Below are 749 nucleotides of genomic sequence, written 5' to 3' on the forward strand. Positions count from 1 at the left end.
CGCCCTCTTTTCCCCCCGCCTCCCGCCGGAAAGGAGCCGCACCTGAGCGGCGCTGGGTGGCAGGGCAGGGCTGTAAGGAGTGGTGACGGGAGACCGGGGAAGGAGAACGTGTCCGCGTGCAGCATCGCTCCGCTCGAGGGGCGGGCAGAGGGGGCTGTGTCCGCGTGCAGCATCGCTCCGCGGCTCCGCACCGGGGGCAAAGCCCTCGCAGGGAGGACGCGTGGGTGCGTTGGGAGACAGGATGGGATTACTAGCAAGTGGTTTTCCCTCCAGCTTCTTCTCAATAAACAACTTTATTTTTAGAGCTGACACTTTTTTTTTTTCTTTTTCCCTCTGCAGTATTAAAATTTAAATATTCTTAATATATCTGAGGGTATGGGGTATAAATAAATAACGGCGTAATGGAGGGCCAGGGATTGGCTGCTCTCCCGTGGTTTAGCAGGGAATGAATAATGGATACGTCTTTCCTCCGCGGAGAGCGGCGTGCTGATGCAGGGCAGCACGTGTTTGGGAAGGGAATGTGTACGCCGGGGCAGGACCCCTTCTCACGGGCTGGGCCGGGTCCCCCGCCGCCATCCACTCCTGGCTCTCCGTGCTCGCGGAGTTGTAAAAGCAGCTTGACCTAGAAAGGCGGATGGATGCGTACCTCCGCGCTCGTACTCGTTATTTCAGTGTCGCTGTGCTATTTCCAGACCACGGGAGGGTGAAGCCGCGTCCGTCGCACCCACGGGGCATGATGGTGATGCAGG

General features: G+C 58.5%; 1 protein-coding gene across 1 annotated transcript in view; it reads left to right on the forward strand.

Moving 5' to 3' along the window:
• Positions 1 to 749, forward strand: part of RHOT2 (ras homolog family member T2) — a gene marked incomplete at its 5' end in the record, with an annotated part of 9,809 nt that overhangs the window by 8,759 nt on the left and 301 nt on the right. Inside the window, one exon of the mRNA XM_010072671.1 lies at positions 673 to 739. Within this exon, the coding sequence (XP_010070973.1) occupies positions 673 to 739 (67 nt within the window). The remainder of the gene's footprint in view (positions 1 to 672; positions 740 to 749) is intronic.

This window comes from Pterocles gutturalis, unplaced genomic scaffold, assembly GCF_000699245.1.
Source record: "Pterocles gutturalis isolate BGI_N339 unplaced genomic scaffold, ASM69924v1 scaffold23722, whole genome shotgun sequence".
Lineage (NCBI taxonomy): Eukaryota > Metazoa > Chordata > Aves > Pterocliformes > Pteroclidae > Pterocles > Pterocles gutturalis.